We start from the raw sequence: 13,019 nt of genomic DNA, 5'->3' as shown, positions 1-13,019 counted from the left end.
AAACCGGAAGTGGGATGTTCAAGAGTACTCGTGGAAGTCGGCGCCGTTAAGGCGACAGCGCCATCAGGAGTCTGAGATTTACTTGATTTATAGATTTGTTAGGTCTTTTTAAGATATGATGACTTTCATTTGCCATACAGCGAAACCGATCATATGAGACAACCAACCAATTGTTATTTAACTCTATTTTTAAGACGACCGGACTTCTTTAAGTTTGCGAAGAGGTTTGAGCTCTTACTCAAGTCTTCTCCAATTCGAAAGATTTCAGTTTCTACTTTACAAAGGTATAGAGCAGTTTTATTTACACAGGCATTTGCTTAGTGGTTAGTATGAGTGTATAGTTTAATTTTTTTGTCTGGTCATTCTGGATAAATACGTATTCTTTTAGATGTACAAGAATTCTGAAACAGAAATGTTTCCATGTTCAAAGGTATAGTGTGGTGAAACAGGCCATGTCTGTCCTGGGATAAAGTGGAGGAGTGCACAGAAGCTGTTTACAAGAGGGGAACGAGCACACTCGTTTCCTAAGGAAGCTGAGATCCTTCAATGTGTGCAGCAAAATGTTGGAGCTTTTCCTACAGTTTGTTGTGCTCAGCGCAGCTTACCTCACTGTGGTCTGCTGGAGGAGCAGCATCGGAGTTGGTGACACCAACAGACTGCATAAACTGATCAGGACGGCAGGCTCTGTGATTGGCTGCAAGTTGGACACTATTCTAGCTGTGGTGGAGAGGAGATCACTGCACAAACTGTGCGATGGGTCATGGGTAATCCTGACCACCTTCTGCATCACTTACTGGACAACAGCAGAGCACCCCATCTAACAAACTCAGCTGGCACGAAGAAAATACATGAAATCTATTATACCACACGCTGTCATCCTAATAATACAGTATACCTTTCAGGCAGACTGCATCTGCTAGATAATTTATTATTATTTCAAATTTTAGCTTAAGCCTCTCAATATTCAGCTTAACACAATATCTGTACTCCTTCATTATGCAGACTGCAGAAATCTCTCATCTGAGGAAGGTTTCCATCTTTCATCACATTTTTGCTATATTCAGTGAAGGCTGTCACTTTTTTCTGTTCCCTTTTCAAAGAGGAGCAGAAAGCAAGATGCCTCTATATAACTTGTATTAAATAATATTTCACTGAAAAGAGAAATGACCAAAGGCTTTATGTTACCAAGAAAAAAAAGAGAGAAGTAAAAAGAGCTGCATGTTAACATCGGGCTTATCCATTTGCACTCATGAAATGCATAATACTGACTACACTGAATTTAAAAAACACTCTGATTACACTCCTTTTAAAAAAGAAAGACAGTATCAAAAACCAAAGTACTCTAATCCTCCTCCAGTTTGATGAATATCATTTATTGTTAGACTGTTATATACTTGCAGAGCATACGCAGATTGGCATAATATGATCATTTTCTCCACATCGAGAGGTTTGTGAGAAAATTGACCGACATATTTGAGACCGGAAATGAACAGCAGTGCCCACTCAGAAAGACACGCTGCATTAACACTTCACAGCTGTTTCCACTGCAGCCAAAGAGAAGTCTGTTTGTATGTACAGTGGGGCAAAAAAGTATTTAGTCAGCCACCGATTGTGCAAGTTCCCCCACTTAAAATGATGACAGAGGTCAGTAATTTGCACCAGAGGTACACTTCAACTGTGAGAGACAGAATGTGAAAAAAAAATCCATGAATCCACATGGTAGGATTTGTAAAGAATTTATTCGTAAATCAGGGTGGAAAATAAGTATTTGGTCACCTCAAACAAGGAAAATCTCTGGCTCTCACAGACCTGTAACGTCTTCTGTAAGAAGCTTTTCTGTCCCCCACTCGTTACCTGTATGAATGGCACCTGTTTGAACTCATCATCTGTATAAAAGACACCTGTCCACAGCCTCAAACAGTCAGACTCCAAACTCCGCCATGGCCAAGACCAAAGAGCTTTCGAAGGACACCAGGAAAAGTATTGTAGACCTGCACCAGACTGGGAAGAGTGAATCTACAATAGGCAAGCAGCTTGGTGTGAAAAAATCAACTGTGGGAGCAATCATCAGAAAATGGAAGACATACAAGACCACTGATAATCTCCCACGATCTGGGGCTCCACGCAAGATCTCATCCTGTGGGGTCAAAATGATCATGAGAACGGTGAGCAAAGATCCCAGAACCACACGGGGGGACCTGGTGAATGACCTGCAGAGAGCTGGGACCAAAGTAACAAAGGTCACCATCAGTAACACACTACAACGGCAGGGAATCAAATCCCGCAGTGCCAGACGTGTTCCGCTGCTGAAGCCAGTGCATGTCCAGGCCCATCTGAAGTTTGCCAGAGAGCACATGGATGATACAGCAGAGGATTGGGAGAATGTCATGTGGTCAGATGAAACCAAAGTAGAACTTTTTGGTATAAACTCAACTCGTCGTGTTTGGAGAAAGAAGAATACTGAGTTACATCCCAAGAACACCATACCTACTGTGAAGCATGGGGGTGGAAGCATCATGCTATGGGGCTGTTTTTCTGCCAAGGGGACAGGACGACTGATCCGTGTTAAGGACAGAATGAATGGGGCCATGTATCGTGAGATTTTGAGCCAAAACCTCCTTCCATCAGTGAGAACTTTGAAGATGAAACGAGGCTGGGTCTTCCAACATGACAATGATCCAAAACACACCGCCCGGGCAACAAAGGAGTGGCTCCGTAAGAAGCATTTGAAAGTCCTGGAGTGGCCTAGCCAGTCTCCAGACCTCAACCCCATAGAAAATCTGTGGCGGGAGTTGAAAGTCCGTGTTGCTCGGCGACAGCCCCAAAACATCACTGCTCTCGAGAAGATCTGCATGGAGGAATGGGCCAAAATACCAGCTACTGTGTGTGCAAACCTGGTAAAGACCTATAGTAAACGTTTGACCTCTGTTATTGCCAACAAAGGTTATGTTACAAAGTATTGAGTTGTATTTTTGTTATTGACCAAATACTTATTTTCCACCCTGATTTACAAATAAATTCTTTACAAATCCTACCATGTGGATTCATGGATTTTTTTTTTCCACATTCTGTCTCTCACAGTTGAAGTGTACCTCTGGTGCAAATTACTGACCTCTGTCATCGTTTTAAGTGGGGGAACTTGCACAATCGGTGGCTGACTAAATACTTTTTTGCCCCACTGTATACCTGGCACAGAGATGTGCTTGGCTTCAGCCCAGCGAGCGGCAGACTGAGAAGTGCAGCCTCCTGTATGTACGGCTGCCAGCCAGCTCATCAATAGTAAATACAGCGTGTGTGGTGTATGGGAATGTGGGCCATCTCTTTGTGGTGCTGCTTGGCGTAAGGCCACAGGTAAAAGTCGATGATAACCGAGTTCACACTGCAGGGTTGTCCATCTCTCTCCTGCACCAGCTTGTGGAGACGGTCTTTGATCAGCTCCACGCACCAAATGGAACAACCTCGGATCTCTACTTCTCTCCGGTCTCCTGAAGACAGAAGCTCACCTGAAAACAATTATATCTCGTGATTTGAAATATTATCTTCAGCAAGAGAAACAAGTGCATAGACACACTACTGTCTCACCGTTCTTCAACGCCTGCATCAGCGTATCAGAGTATCGTAGAGCTCCTAAGTAGACAAGCGCCTGAGGAACCCTGTAGTCAGCAAACATGGTGAGCCAATCCATGTTAATGATGTCACCCTGTCCTCTGGCCGCCATGAGGCCCCAGTAATCTGCCACAAGAATCTGGGCTCGCTTGTAGAATGAAATCCTTTTACCCTTACGCAACCAAGAAAGTGACAAAATATCAACATCGTATTTGTCCTTAGGCCACAAATATTTATAATTTGGCAGGTGTTCTTACACAAATATAAAATTAAAGAAATAACGTCAAAGAGTATAATGCTCTCCTCTGACTGTGTAATAAACTGACAGCATCAGTGTTGCTGCACTGTATTTGACCAGGAGGTGGAACTCTCACATCACAATTTATTTTAAATTCTCCAAATGCATATATTTGATCACATATATTTCATATATGCATTTAATATGTATTATGCATTGTGCATAATCTATAAAGCAATATACAGGCTGTATCATTAGGCTGAAAACTCAAAGTATCTGCACAGTTATGTATTTATGCTCCGTACTAATAAAAAGATCAGTTTTCCAAATATTTGGGGAAATTACAGTTTTATGCTTGCTCACTGTGACCTATTCAACCATAAGTGATTGTATTAGTATCTAAAAACCTGTAAATAAGCTAATCATTCCAACCCTTTCCTCTTGTACCAACTTGACATTTCTGAAAAGCCAAACTAGTGCAGCAAATAGAGGGCGTCTCTTTTATTTTTTGCACATTCCCAATTAGAAGAGGTTCCTAATTTGTACAATGATCCTGCTAAACTCTCACCTCATATGTAGCCTCATCCCTGTACGAGGGGATCTTCTGCACAATGAGCTCCACCATCTTCTGGGCGTCGTTTCCGGCTTGGCTGATAAAACTGCGGAAGCTTCCACCATGTTCCAGCAGCACACGGCCGCCTTCTGTCAGCACCTTGTTAAAAAGATTCAGCAGGTGGCTTCTTTAAATGTAACAGGCAGAAAGCGCCACAATTTAAATTTGTGTTTATAAATGTAACAAAACTAACAGACTCAATAATTAATTGAACCATAAAATCATTTTTCTTGCTTAATATCAAAATAAAATTTGACATTTCATACAAAGAAAGGCAGAAAAATGTGCCAAATATGAATATATGTACCATGATGTTGAATAGAGGAATGTAAAACCTTGTTTATTTCTAAAAGAAAAAGTCACTGTTGCTTTAAAAAGCACTCCTTTCATTTTGTAAATGCTGAGACTGCCCTGACTGAAAAGACAGCTTTTAGATTTAAAGAAAGTAAAAAAGCAAAGTAAAATCAAAACTGAAGCATTACTGAAATCCATATATTGACCAATTGAATCATTATTTGAATATCGTATTAATATCAGAACCTGGTGACGCTCCCGCAGCATCGGCATGGGTGTTTCATTGTCTGACCGAAGGACACGTCCCAACTCCTCCACGTTCATCTGAGAGAAATACTTTGGATCAGTAATAGGTACACCTGTGGAGTGTGGAGAAGAGAAGGTGCTAGGTGGATTAATCTTAAAACAGGAGCTACCCTCGGTGTGCAATAATAAGAATATAACTTGACAGTGGCCATTGCTCACAATAGACTCAAAATACATAATTTGCTCTGATCTCACGCTGTCAACCCCCCACCCCGAGATTCACACTGGAGCCAAACTACCTGTGCTTTTCTGAGAAAATCTCTTGTAATTATAAAGGCCATGGCGACCACACACTGAGAGCTATTCCATATGAGACATAATTGATTCATATCCGGAGTCATTCATGCTAATTATAAATGATGCACAGGCACATGCAGAGCTACAAGCAATTTCCCAGCAGTCGTAGTTCAAATAAAGGGCACAAACACGATAATGGGTAATAACAAAACTGCACAGAATAGAGGGACAATCAAAATATACATTTTGTTCTCCAGAGACTAGGATTAAAACACCTAAAATTATGTATGAAGTAAAGGTAAGAGCATGGTTGTAACTTTGCTGCAAACAGTCACAGCGGCAAACAATTTATAAATCTGACATTTCCATCCTTCATGTTTATGCTCATCAAGGATTGTTACATTTCTGGCTTTCTATGTATAATGCTGAAGAGTCTTTACCTTAAAATAGAAAGTGCTGTGAGTTGCCTACTGCTATTTTCTATAAGTCTGTATAATATAGTAACTAAGTGGATGTACAGGTATGTACTCTTACCTTCTTCCATGGCTCTGGTGATGGCAGCACACAGGGTCATGTAGCCTGTGTATGTGGTGCCTTTATAAGTCACCTCACATTGCTGGGTTTCTTCCTCTGGCCAAAAGGAAAAGTTCATGGTGTCTACTACAAATACCCAGTTCAATGCCTGCAGTGGTAAATTGCACAAATTATTAAGAAAGTATACAAAAAAAAGGAAAGAAAAGTGAATATACTGTAACACACTGTCCAAAAGAGACAGGGTTTCTCCACTGAGGTTTTAAAAATTTGTATTAAATTAGTGTTTTAGTCAATATTTTAAAAACCTGTACCCATACAAAATACAATCAAAGACCACTGCAGCTACTGTCTTTTTGATTAATTCTGGATGTCAGTAGATACAATCATTTCATAAATCCTTCATTGTGTCCAGACAACAGTTGAAAACCTTAATACTTTATATTTATGGTAATATAAAACAGAGTAAAGCAACACATATTCACAATCTCACCACCTGATTAGCTGCAACTATTAAATAAACCCCCCTTAAAACCTTTTTTCTTTTCTTTTTTAAATTTCACAATAATAACCACTAAGTTATTATGGCTAGGTACAAGGACCGGACTTAAATGAAGTGAAAAAGCAGCCAATGCCCAAAGACAGCTTAAAAGGGAATGTCTCAAGAGCACTTCAAAAATTATAAGAAAATATGGCTCCCTGGAAGCAAAATATAAAGAAATGAGGGGTGACTCAAGACTTCGGCATAGCACTATAGTCAGGGCTGCACATAAGTGGTCCGCAGGTGCGCATTCGCCTTCAAAATAAAAAAAACGCGCACCAGATAAGAAGTTGCAACGCGCGTTTGCGTACATAAGATTTTCTGGAGGAGGACAGACGTTTGTTTAGAACTCTTAAAAATGTCGAAGAAGCTCCTTTAAGCAATTACTTTGGTTTTCCTCCACCTCCAACGAAATGTCAGAAGGAGTCCGAACCGCAAAAGAAGCGCGTATTCTCGGAAAAGTGGTTGCAGGAGGTGAGCTGGCTTCAAACAAATGATGAACACACAGAGATGTGGTGCAGAATATGCCGTGAAAATCCCACTCGAAGCGGAAAAAAACAGTGCCTTTTATATGGACGCAAACGCGCATTGCAACTTCTTATCTGGTGCGCGTCTTTTATTTTGACAGTGAATGCGCACCTGCGGACCACTTATGTGCACCCCTGACTATAGCAGATATAATGCTTGGTCTAACTTATATATAGGTATAACCAAGGGAAAAACTAGGGAACACACGGAGGTCGACATCTGGAGGGAAAACTGATGAACCGCCAAAGACAGAGACAGTAGATAGGGATATTCAGGACTGATAGAAAACCAGAAACTGATGGAAAAAAAATGATGAAAATGATGGAAGAAAATCTTCTGAAAGGTTTTCAGAAGGACTGAAGAACTATTGCTTAAAACCATTTTAAAACATTGCAAGAAACTCTGGCTCCTTGGAAGCAAAACATAAAGAAATGAAGGATGGCTCAGCACTTTTGCACAATACTGTATACTATGAAGAATCTTTTCATAGCCTGGGTACTAGTACACTCCCCTGGTCAGATGTGGGTGCTGGGGCCAATGGATTTGCTTTCTTCCAGCCACTGGCTGTCAGCTCGTCACTGTGTTGGAGACCGTAAAGCATCTCCGCCACCTTCTGCACTCCTTCATCCTCGACAAACACATCCCGACTCTGCTCTGCTATGAACTGGCCAGACTCTCGTGGTAACAGAGGCTCCATGATGGAGACTGTAAGGAGCAGAAATTAAAACAAGCATGCATAGTATGAATGCACTCCTCTGTGGAAATAAGAAGAGTCCACGAATGTAAGTGTGGGGATAAACACAACTATCTTTAATATATGCAAAGACTAGAGCTGATGAAACATGTATGGATTGAGTAAGTCCTTTACAAACTAAAGATTCATTATTTGAAATAATAAAAATAATGACCAAAAAATGGATGCAGATTATAAAAAAAGAACAAAAATCGTCTAATAACATTCTCCACAATGAAGTGCTTTGGGCCAACATTTAAAAGAAACGTGGATTTATTTTGAAGGTTCAGGTATTCATCCTGTGTAAGCACTTCAAACATAAAAGCGACGCATGTCTGACCGACGTCACTCCTATTCCTTTTCCCTAAAAGAAGACAATTACACCCCTCCAGGAGTTCTCAAGTATCTGATGACTGTGCGTTAATGTTCGCAGTGACGCACAGCTCCGGTTGCCTGCTGAATGAACCCCATTTTCTACTCCTCTCTTCAGTGAACGTGATTTGCCTCTCACTTATATGTTTCATTCATTTTTAAGGCTTAATTATTTGTTATGCAGGCCAATTTTACGCCATCGCGTTTATTTGAGAAACCTGTAGGTGCAAAGTGCAACTACCGGAGCACGCACGCGGTCTCTGGAGTTTCACGACCATTAAGGACATTTCTGAGCGTATACAGTCATCGTCATTAAATAATAAAAACTGTGTTCTAATATAAACGCAGTGGGCAGCAGTACTTTTTTTTATTCCTGTGCAAGCCATTGCTACTCACCGACGAAAGCACGACACCCGCGCTCTACTGTTCCCACTACCTGGTTTCCAGCTATTGACCAATCAGAGCCTCGCTTGTGGCCTTAGCTGGTTAGTGAACCAATCACAAGAAGCTAAGAGAGGAAACAACAAAGCAACGTCCGTTCCAACTGCCTGCTGGTGTAAAAATGTCTCAAATATGGTGGCATAAATCTCATGGTTTGAGGGGATTTGAGGTAAATGACTGTAATAACACCACATGAGGACGATCTGGTGAGCCAATAAGAATTAACTTCTCTATTTGTTTTTTAAGAAAAGGAAAGAAAAAAATATAAATCAATAGATTTATTTCTGCTGGCTGAGTATGATCAACACAAAATTATTAAGTAAAAATTTTAATAACAAAACAATCTGAGTAATTATTCAGTCAAACTTTCATACATTTACTCCGAGAGTCTATTGTGAGTGTATTTTGCTTTTCTTGAACTCACCAGAAAATATTTGAATTTATTTTCTTTTTATTTATTTATTTTTAGGGGGGGGGGGGGACTCATATTAAAGAAAGTGAAATAAATTCCACTCTCTTTCAGTTCTAAGGTTTTACACGTCTGAATATAAAATGTGGTTCTTGCTGGGTGTTAAAATGAGGTAAATACAGCCTCAGATGAACAACAACACATGCCATATTACATCGTGGTGTTATCTAACGGAAACTAACCCAAAATGTAGTCAGTGTGTGAAAAACTAAGCACACTCTTACTGCTTCTGTATGAAAAATGAAGTTGTGGCCAGGTGATGGTGAGCAAATGTGTTTATCATCAGCAGGTGCGAGCACCTCTACAAAAGCACAAGTTATAGTAGTGTATTTGTCTGGAGCATTCTGGTGTGCGTTAACAAATTGCCAAAGAAGAAAGACATTGTTAGATTTGTATTGTTGATTGTCATTTATGCTTAGAAATATTTACTTATATATGCTTAGAGTTTTGTAATTAGTTGTAGATTGGTAGAGGTTTTGATCCTTGATAGTCTGCAAACTTTGTGTGTATTAGACAGCACTTTGGGAGCATGAGAGGTCATACCGTGTCTTATTGTTTTATGGTAGGATTAACGTAGTTGCGTCTGTTCTAGTCTAAGTGCTCTTTGTTTAGATGAACTGCAGGACTTCCTCACCGTGTTATCTAGGATGAACCATCTAGGGGGAGGGGGAGGCTACCCTCTTCCTGACCAAGGATGTTTGACCCTTTGATCAGCAGTCCCCACACACACACACACACACACACACACACACAGGCAAGGTACTCTTTGTGTGTATGTAGACGTCATATGTTAATGAACTTATGCATATTCATGTAACCTCAATAAAAGAACAGTGGTACGGGAGAACGGACGAGAGCAACTGGGGTCAAGCGAAGGAACGGTGCCTGTCCGGTTCTCTCCCGTGCACGAGAAACATGAAGAAGCTTGCCTACTTGTGTCTTGCTTTGCAGTGTAATTATATTGCCTTTAACGTTCCAGCGGATGGGTTCAAGCTACAAACCTATCAGACATCAGCAATGATCTTAGAGAAGCAACTGATGCTTCTCTAAGATCAGTCTGACAAGGGTTAAAAGGTCATTTCCAAACATTATAGTTACCCATATTCCCAGGAATACAAGTTCCTGTGAAATGCTCAGATGCTCAAAAAACCCCAAGAGATACATCTCAGACATTACAGTCCTCCATCAGTGTTGACGTTCATGACAACACAATTAGGAAAAGACTGAACAAATATGACTTGTTTGGAACGGTTGCTAGGTTTGAAGAAAGCCTCTTCTCTCTAAAAAACATGACAGCGTGGTTTCTGTTTGCAAAGTTTTATCTGAAAAAACCACATCCAACACTTCTGGAGCACCGTCCAAGAGAACTGTGTATAAACGAATACACAGAAATCTCAATAAAATGAACCCAATGTGTAAGGAAGATTGGGCCAAAATTCCTCCACAACATCATCAGACTGACAGTTGTACAGAAAATGGTTCTACAGAAGCACAGGGTCTACAATTTGAATGTTTTGTTAAATAATGAGTGTGATATGTCATGTTGTTCATCTGAGGTTGCACTCACATACTCACTCTTCAATCACATGCCTGCAGTATTGTTGGGTCTTTATCATACAATATAAAGTGCCTTTAAGCAACTGTTGTTGTTTGGCAGTATATTAATAAAACAGCATTTAACTAAAAACACTTAGAAACTGATATAGACCAGAAATGTGAATTAATAAAAACAGAAGTTCAAGATTTAGTAAAAAGTGGCATCATCTTTATTCATCTTGTAATTTGAAAATGGGGAGTCTACAGCATGGGCACATGGAGAGCAGGAAACTGCAGGGACAATGAGGTTCAATATCCTTTCCCCCCCCCCCCCCTCTTCTCCTTCCAACGTTCTAATAAAATGCCAACAAATTTCTAGCTACATTTTTCCCCATTTGTGAGGAAAAAAAAAAAAAATCAAAAAAAATCAAAGATTTCAGCTGTTTCATCAGACAACTGCTATATTCACACAAATCCCAACATAAACATCCCAAAAATCCAGTCTGAAAGGGTTAAGTCCCCCACAGCTCTCGAAAATAAAATAAAAAGAATAAGCTTACGTTCTGCATGTTGCACAGAGTGGTAATGTAGTACAACTGGGTGCGAAGGAACCAATATAGACTACAGAAAGCACACCAAACCCACACACGCTGACATGTGCTTACATGTACGCACAAAAGATAGATTTCCACCAAGTCACAAACACACACGCGTCATTAAAAAACAAAAAACAAAACAAAAACAAAAACACAAAGCCATCCAAAAAATAAAGGTTATGTTTATTTCTGTGAAAAGTCTGAAGGATAATTTGTTATCTGTGTTAGAAAAAAGCAAGTGTGTATCTGATAAACTAATGGATTACACTCTTAAAAATGCAGAACATCTACATTTTCTCTTATGCACAGGAATGTTGGACATTTATTTCATTAAAAAATACAAAAATAAGATTAAGAAAAAACCAAAAGACACCCACAATCCAGAATAGTCTGAAGGTGATGTGCTGGGAAGGGCAGAAAGGTTGAGGAAGGAGGGGCAATCTCATTCTTCTTCACTTTGAGCCTCCTTGGTCTACAGCAAATGACCAGAGTACTGCTTCACACTGAAATAAAAAGAGTGAGAAAATAAACAACACACACAAGGGGGGGGGGGGGGGGGGGGGGACGTTGCACATTGCAAGCCAATGGAATTGTAAATATGAGTGGGAGCATGAATGTGGAGTGGAAAGAGACAGCAAATAGGAGAGGCAGAGGAAAGAGAGGATGAAGATGTGACTGAAGTGCCTGAAAGAGAATGAGGAAGACGAGGAAAATAGCAGGGTGTGGTTAGCCCTTGTGTCTAAGCAGGTGCAGCACACTGAAAGGGAGGAAGGAGAGAAAGGAAGAGGGAGGAAGGGTTAGTTAGCATGGCAACACTACCCTACTCAAGAGAAAGGGCGGCAGGTCTACAGCTGTATTAGCATTCGGGCAGTAGCATCAACAAGGAAGTAGTGTGTATTATACGTGCCTACTGGTTGCCAAGGGAGACAGAAGAGGAGGAGCCTGTGCTATTTGGCAGACTGTGATTTGTTGTCGGTTGCTCTAACTAAAAACAACAAAATCACTAGTCTTCCACACAGCAGCAGCCAGGGGAAGAATCAATCCACTCCCTGCTTCACAGTGAAATGGCTCTGATGGCAAACGGACTGTTTTCTTTTTTCTGCTTTTTTTTTTTTCATAATAATTTAACAATCATATTTCAGGGGACAGATGTGACAGTCAACGAAATATGCCCATCACATCAACCCTTAAAACAAAAACAAAAATAAACATGTTACGTGATATGTACAACAGCTGTTAAAGCTTGTCTGTTCCGTCACAGCCATTTCATGTAAGAGGAAGGTTTGTACTAGTTGCACGTTGCATGGGAAGAAAGGAAGGGGGTTAGTGAAGAAAAGACAGCAGGCAACAGAATTTCAGAAACCCAACGAAAAGTGGACTAACAGAATGTAATTTCAATATAACATATTTACAACCTCAACCAAACCTTTCCCCTATTAATGTGAGGTTCAATGAATTGAGGGAAAGTTAATCTTTCACACATGAGCAGCTCTTCTCAGCATAAGTAAACAAGAATGCACTTTCTGAGAGGGTTGCATTATACTTTTAATGATGCAACCCTCACTCATGAGAGGTCAGTTGACCACTGAACAGTTTGACTGAGGTTTTCTAAAAGTTCAAAACTAACATTACAAGTTACTGAGCCTTATAAACACAACTTGAAGATATAACTACCACCAGCATGCTAGACCAAGAATTTCTAAATCGAAAACAGGATAAAAGTCACTGGAATATACCGAGCCCATGTCAGGACTTGCCTGTTCTGTAGGAGGTATTGGGCATTCTGGATCTGATCCTGGGTGCCAGAAATGGTAATGATTCGGTCCTCAGAACCTTCCAGAGGTTCATCAATCTTGATGGAGGCCCCAGACTCATGGCGGATCTGTTTGATCCGCTGGCCTCCCTTACCAATGATAGAGCCAGCCAACTGTACCGAGTAAAAAAAAAAAAAAAAAGAGGGGTGGTGAACAGGGGGCGG

At 40.5% G+C, this 13,019-nt stretch overlaps 2 protein-coding genes and 1 long non-coding RNA gene across 6 annotated transcripts in view; 1 reads left to right on the top strand and 2 right to left on the bottom strand.

The window, feature by feature from the left end:
• Positions 1-2: 2 nt before the first annotated feature.
• LOC146697108 (uncharacterized) lies at positions 3-1,575 on the top strand. Its single transcript, XR_014923369.1, has 2 exons — positions 3-284; positions 431-1,575. It is a non-coding gene; the product is annotated as an uncharacterized LOC146697108 (long non-coding RNA).
• Positions 1,576-3,166: 1,591 nt separating this feature from the next.
• qng1 (Q-nucleotide N-glycosylase 1) lies at positions 3,167-8,449 on the bottom strand. The gene is made up of 7 exons (XM_085475600.1): positions 8,396-8,449; positions 7,409-7,599; positions 5,829-5,979; positions 4,998-5,110; positions 4,413-4,556; positions 3,583-3,778; positions 3,167-3,503 (listed from the first exon to the last, which is right to left on the bottom strand). The coding sequence occupies exons 2-7, from the start codon at positions 7,589-7,591 to the stop codon at positions 3,274-3,276; spliced, it is 1,017 nt and encodes a 338-aa protein (XP_085331726.1). The 5' UTR covers positions 7,592-7,599; positions 8,396-8,449; the 3' UTR covers positions 3,167-3,273.
• A 2,203-nt stretch (positions 8,450-10,652) lies between these two features.
• The window catches only part of hnrnpk (heterogeneous nuclear ribonucleoprotein K), a 13,848-nt gene continuing 11,481 nt past the window's right edge, over positions 10,653-13,019 (bottom strand). For 3 of the 4 annotated variants that reach the window (XM_085475596.1, XM_085475599.1, XM_085475597.1), the window contains 2 exons: positions 12,799-12,968; positions 10,653-11,544 (listed from right to left, as the gene is read on the bottom strand). In XM_085475596.1, coding sequence (XP_085331722.1) covers positions 11,514-11,544; positions 12,799-12,968 — 201 coding nt within the window. In that variant the 3' untranslated portion in view covers positions 10,653-11,513. Of the gene's footprint in view, positions 11,545-11,574; positions 11,799-12,798; positions 12,969-13,019 lie in introns of those variants that run through there. The other variant, XM_085475598.1, reaches the window with a different exon arrangement.

This window comes from Copadichromis virginalis, linkage group LG12, assembly GCF_057382275.1.
Source record: "Copadichromis virginalis isolate Kocher_CV1m ecotype Utaka linkage group LG12, C_Virginalis_male_GT1.1, whole genome shotgun sequence".
Classification (NCBI taxonomy): Eukaryota; Metazoa; Chordata; class Actinopteri; order Cichliformes; family Cichlidae; genus Copadichromis; species Copadichromis virginalis.
This window is presented reverse-complemented; position numbering and strand designations above follow the sequence as displayed.

Coding starts and splice junctions, on each gene's coding strand:
- qng1 (XM_085475600.1), bottom strand. CDS start 7,591: ATGGAGCCTCTGTTACCACGAGAGTCTGGCCAGTTCATAGCAGAGCAG. Junction 5,980..7,408: donor CCCCAGCACCCACATCTGAC/CAGGGGAGTGTA, acceptor AATTTACCACTG/CAGGCATTGAACTGGGTATT. Junction 3,504..3,582: donor GATGCAGGCGTTGAAGAACG/GTGAGACAGTAG, acceptor AATTGTTTTCAG/GTGAGCTTCTGTCTTCAGGA.